The sequence below is a fragment of the Fistularia commersonii genome, chromosome 19 (genome assembly GCF_037954325.1).
Source record: "Fistularia commersonii isolate RoL2024-O1a breed Wild chromosome 19, RoL_Fcom_v1.0, whole genome shotgun sequence".
NCBI classification, from domain to species: domain Eukaryota; kingdom Metazoa; phylum Chordata; class Actinopteri; order Syngnathiformes; family Fistulariidae; genus Fistularia; species Fistularia commersonii.
The window spans coordinates 12554972-12560716 of NC_141302.1; the positions used below are offsets into that span (position 1 = coordinate 12554972).

Below are 5745 nucleotides of genomic sequence, written 5' to 3' on the forward strand. Positions count from 1 at the left end.
TGTGGCTGCAAGATGAACTACAGCCCATGGTACTTTCAAGTGACTACGGCACATGGAGTATTTGCTGGGAATGAGTACCGCACGTGGAGTATTTACTGTAAGAGAGAGTACTACTGGTGCAGTACTCACTATGAGAGAGTACTACCATGCATTACTTGGTCTAAGAGAGTACCTATGATGCAGAATTGAAAAGAGTACTTCACCTGCAGTATCTACTTTGAAGAAGTTCTATTGATTCAATATTTGCAAAAAGAGAGAGTACGACTGATTAAGTACGAACTTTAAGAGAGAGAGTACTACACATGCAGTACTTACTCCAAAGAGAAAGTACTACTGATGCAGTGTTGACTTGGAAAGAGAACTACAGATGCAGCACTTTAAAATAAAGTACTACACATGCAGTATAGGGTTTGAGCATGTTGATGGAGAAGGTCAGAGGAGGTGCAATGGTCTATGCGGAGCGAGAAGAATCATCTGACAAGGTTTGAGAGGAGCTGTGGTTCTATGAGGAGGTCTGGAAGGGTGGCGAAGGGTGGTAAACTGGTGCAGGAATATGGAGGAGAGCAGAGCTTCAGCCAGAATTGTGGAGAAGATTGGTTTGGAGACACTGGGGAGAAGACAGGAGGCAGAGGTGGAGGCAGCAGAGATGACAGTTTTGAAGTTCTCTTTGGAAATGACGAGGATGGAGATGATCAGGAGGAAGTCCATCAGAGGGACAACACATGGTAGATGTTCTGGAGATATCGTAACATGGAAATGGTTTTTACATGGACCGAGGAGGGATGGTAAAGATCTGGGTAGAAGGAAGGAACGCTGGAACAGTTAGGCAAGGGTGAGTTAGATGGACGCAGATGATTGGCTGTGAGTTACATGGGGCAGATGATTGGCTGAGGAGACCCCGGAAGGAGCAGCCCAAAGTACAAAAAGAAGAATCGATTATTTTGTAATCTTGTCAGGACTTATTGTAAAAGAATAATAAAAAAGGGGTATGTGCATAAAAATCGCTTAGTTGTGAACATCATATTTCTTGAGATTTAAAAATTATTATGAACTCTACTTTTGCATTTTGAGTCCAGTAGGATTTTTTATTCTAACTATCGTTTAATGACTTCCTGCAAAAAAAGTGAGTAGAATAACGTAAGGGATGAAAATTCAACAGTTTGTTAAATGACGCTAAGAATGTATTTCCAGGATAAACTAGGCCGGAGGTCGTCATCGCGTTAGAACAAAGCTTCACCAGTCGCAACTACATTACCCATTTTCCCCTTGAACGGAAACGGAACACGTCTCCCGTTCCAGTTAATTCGTTGGCTCCAGGCCGCGTCAAGCACAACAACCCCGCCTGTGATTGGCCGATCGGCTCCCGCAGATTCCCGGAGACCCGCCGCCCTTATAAACGGACAATTGTAGGCGGTGGTTCCAGTTCAAACCGTCGCCCTCCGGTTGAGATTCATTCCCGGTGCCGACGTCTGCTTGCGTATCTTCATCATGGTAAGTGTCTGAGCCGCCGCTAGCTAAGCGCGCTAGCTCGGCTAAGTAGCGGAAGCTCAGCTAACTAGCTGAGCTAGCTAGCTTAGCACTAGCTTGGCGGCGAAGTGACTGCCGGGTTATGTAATGTCGACTTACCCGCCGTGTGCGTCTCCAGGCAGGGGGAAAGGCAGGGAAGGACTCCGGGAAGACCAAGACTAAGGCCATCTCCCGCTCGCAGAGAGCTGGGCTCCAGGTCAGTGCGCCGGCTCATTCATCTCCGTTAGGCTAACAGCAGTTAGCAACCTCCCGCGGCCGTCGCCGGCCGGATGTCCCCTTCCACACACCCCTAGCCCAGCTTACTTTCCCCTCTCTCCGCAGTTCCCCGTGGGTCGGATCCACAGACACCTCAAGTCCCGAACCACCAGCCACGGCCGCGTAGGAGCCACCGCGGCGGTCTACAGTGCCGCCATACTGGAATACCTGACCGCCGAGGTAACCGCAGATCCCCAGCTCGCGTCCCGCCGCCGGCGTTTCCGGTCCCACGAAATGCCCGTATGTTGTCCCCGCAGGTCCTGGAGTTGGCGGGGAACGCGTCCAAGGACCTGAAGGTGAAGCGCATCACGCCGCGCCACTTGCAGCTCGCCATTCGTGGGGATGAGGAGCTGGACTCCCTCATCAAGGCCACCATCGCAGGCGGAGGTAGGAGGCCGCAGGGACCCCTGTCTTCAGTAGAGCACCTTCTGGAGCCTGTTCTCCAGGCACTAGAGTGTCCTTGGATCCGGACCCTTTGGTCTGGAGCTGGTTCTCCAGACACTAGAACATCCTCAGATGAGGACCTTCTGATCTGGAACTGGTTCTCTTGGTACTTAAATTTAGAATCAAATTAGAATCAATGTGCTTGAGGATAGCCGCAGTTCTACACCCCATACTCTAGAATGATCCACACTGATACCAGTGTGTCTGTTCCACTGATAAGACTTGGTGCAGGTCCTCCTGGATCAAGGAGAACTTAGGTTAAGAGATTGCACAGATGGATCAGCTGCAGCCAATCGCTGATCAATGCAGACCGATACCCTGATTTGACCTTTAGTAAAATGAAAGCTGTCCTGTGCAGAGGCCAACCAGAGTCTTTGGTATACAAGGGGATGGGGCTTAACTCCTGTTGCCATGGTGACTGATGCTGTGTTTTCCTCCAGGTGTGATCCCCCACATCCACAAGTCCCTGATCGGGAAGAAAGGCCAGCAGAAGACTGTATAACCTCTCCTCCTCAAAGGACCTCTGCTGCGGTGGGGGGGGGTCCAGGGCAGGCTCTCGGGGTTTGGGGCCCCTCCCCTCCCAGCGGGGTGTTTTTAAAGTGGCTTCAGAGAAGCCGGTTGTGTGTCCGGGCCCGTTGGTTTCTGTGAACGCGTTTGTCCTCCATGTTGACTGTGACTTTTAATAAAGCTGTTGTGGCCACCTGGAGTCTCTGCTTCCTTCACCATGGCAACCGGTAGCACGGAGTGACAAGCGAAGATACACGTCCGGACAGTAAACATCCTTGCGAGGAGAACATACGGACCTTGCTCTCCACAGGTGCTGGGTCTCCACATGGAGAAGGAGGTGGGGTTTATCTGGACAGTCAGCTGCCAATCATCAAACCAATTTACCAATGGAAAATCTAGATCAATCAACCTGCCTGTTTTCAGACTGGAAGACGGGGCATCCGTCTGGCCTCCATCAGAGCAATGACTGAAATAGTTTAGACGAGACAATTATTTTTCAAATAAAGGGAGTCAGGTGGCCTCATGAGAACCCCTTTTGACAACTGAAAGGCTGGTTGAAGAATGTAATTGGTTGTTAATGAAGTGTTGTAGTAACCCTCCTCCAACAGTAGATGGTGCTGTGGGTCTCCAGCCACCCTAAGCCAATCGGAAGACCACCCTGGGAGGGGATTCCAGAACACCACAGGGTTGCCACCAACAGGAAGTGATGTCATACCCCCCCCCCCCCCCCGGTGTACACACAATTCAGGGTTAATGAATAAACCACAAACTAAGGTTGGAAGACATTCTTCCAGATGTTCCCACAAACCGCTCCCAGGGCGGAGATGGTTAATGAGGTCATCACTTCCCCCAGCCTCAGGTTGGACCTCTGGGGCTAATCCTCGGAAGGTGGGTGGGGTCAAGGGAGCGACGGAGGTGTGTGCGCTTGAGTGAATGTGTGTCTATATATATATATGTGTGTGTGTGTGTGTGTGAGTGTTCCTATTCATTTGGTTCTCATTAGTTCAGGATGTGTCCCCCCTGAAGGCATCAGCACATCTGGACTGGGTTCCAGGGTTCCAGGGTTCCAGCAGAACCTCAAACCCCCTTCTGCTGAGCTCTGCCATGCAATAGAACATAATACACAGCACACAGTACTCACAGCATAGTATAAAGTCAGTACACAGTATTCAGTATACATGAAAGTATTGAATAGAGAGGTAAAAAGTTCTAGTCCCCCTGCAGAACCAGAACCTGTGGGTGACCTAAGTTATTTGGGAGAAAAAGGTTCATAAAAGGGGGAGAGCATTTGAACTCGGACAGCCACCTCCCCGCTCAGGGGGGCTGAAGCGTGGCCCTCAGGCCCTGGGGGTTCTGAGTGCCGGGCCTGCAGATAACATCCTAGGTGTGCTCCGAACCATCAGCTTCTCCAGGAGCCGGAGAAGTTCGAGGAGGACCATGGATTTTTTGGGTTTCCCAGGCCAGCAGGGAGGTGGCAGGTGGCTGGACACACACACACACACACACACACACGGCCCGTCTCGGTCCACTGACCCTGTGAAGAGGAACAAAGCAGGGGAGGGGAGCAGGAGCCGAGCCAGGACCCCCACCACCACCACCACCACCACCTCAAAGAGCAGGTCCAGGCTTCGCTCCAGAGGCTGAGACGAGTTGGGGTCTGGCGGCAACGCCCCCTCCCCTCCTTTGAAGCCCACACTGCTTTTCTTCCTCCATCACTTGATCTGATTCTTGAAAGGCTAATTTGTGTGTATGTGCGGGGGGGCAGACCTGCCCGCCACCCAGAAGTCCAATGGGGGGGGGCAGGAAGGTCAACATCATCGGCTGCAGGGGAAACAGGGGGCGTTTTCCCCAGCTTTAGACTGGGAAGCAGCTAAAGGAAACCCTGCCTGCAAGGACTAATATGCTTTACTGTTTGTCTCATACTAGAATGTGTTATTAAAAAGCACAAATAATTATTTCTTTGAAATTTACAATTTTTTAACACATATTTGAACCCAGGGGTGCAGCTATTGTTTTGCTAGCGCAATGCACGCCGGGTTGATGTCGTATGGCGTTTGCACGTCTTAACTTTGGGTAGGCGTGGTGGATATACTAATACTGCCACATTGTGCTGCTTTTGGGTGCAATTTCCAGCGCACCCAAACAAAGAGACTGATGCTAGGCTACAAAGCTTTCCAAGGGACACGAAGAGAAGAGCGGGAAATTGCTTGTGGACGTACACATTTTCTGAAGGATGTGCTGCGGCACTTCTCTCCAGATGCATTTAGCTGAAATAAGCTGCTGAAAGAGCTCTTGGCTGCTGCTAGTTTTAGACGTACAATAAGCCAAACACCGTGTTTAAGGTTTTCTTTCATAAGCAGACAAATGGTCCTCGGGAAATAAGTGAAGCCCGCAGGAAGAAATCCAACAGTCAAGACTCTGGAAGTTCTCCTGCAAGTATGTTAGCAACCTGCTACTGCAGAAAAAGCAGGTAAAGGTCTGATCATGGAGGAGGGTGAAGGTCAGTCACCATAGTGGCCCATAAGTCTACAGTGAACCTTCGATGAGCTCCTTATAACATACGCTCTCTCTGTTAGCATAGCAACACAGTTGTCAAACACAGACCAGTAACTTTTGCCAATTCTTGCCTCTTTCCGTCTTCTTCGTTTGTCTTCATTTCTAAGCTCATTTTGACTTCTGTCTTCAGCTTTCTCCAACTTGTTTACATCTCTCTCAGGTCCAAACGGGAGGTGTTGCACAGATGACATGTTTATTCACCGAATTGGTTTTCTGTGAAGGAATCTGCAGGGGAAGCTTGTCTTCTCCCAGACCTCCAGGCTGCAGGTTGGAGGTGAGGACCAGAGGGTTTTGGAGTCCGTTTGGATCTGAAAGTTTGCAAGGTAAGAAGTCCAGACAAACTTTCCTTTTCATCTCATGCTCCTCTTGTGAACATAAGCCATGCGGAGGTGGAAAGCAGAAAGCCCGCACGCACACACACACACACACACACACACACACACACACACAAAGGTC

At 50.2% G+C, this 5745-nt stretch overlaps 1 protein-coding gene across 1 annotated transcript; it reads left to right on the top strand.

The window, feature by feature from the left end:
* The first annotated feature begins 1351 nt into the window (after positions 1-1351).
* Positions 1352-2925, top strand: LOC147223749 (histone H2A.Z). The gene is made up of 5 exons (XM_086165198.1): positions 1352-1491; positions 1646-1723; positions 1849-1962; positions 2040-2169; positions 2667-2925. The coding sequence occupies exons 1-5, from the start codon at positions 1489-1491 to the stop codon at positions 2726-2728; spliced, it is 387 nt and encodes a 128-aa protein (XP_086021324.1). The 5' UTR covers positions 1352-1488; the 3' UTR covers positions 2729-2925.
* The last annotated feature ends 2820 nt before the right edge of the window (positions 2926-5745 follow it).

Excerpts from the sequence above, each read along its gene's own strand:
- LOC147223749 (XM_086165198.1), top strand. Across the intron at positions 1,963-2,039 it reads TGGAATACCTGACCGCCGAG|GTCCTGGAGTTGGCGGGGAA; the intron begins GTAACCGCAGAT and ends TTGTCCCCGCAG. Across the intron at positions 2,170-2,666 it reads GGCCACCATCGCAGGCGGAG|GTGTGATCCCCCACATCCAC; the intron begins GTAGGAGGCCGC and ends GTTTTCCTCCAG.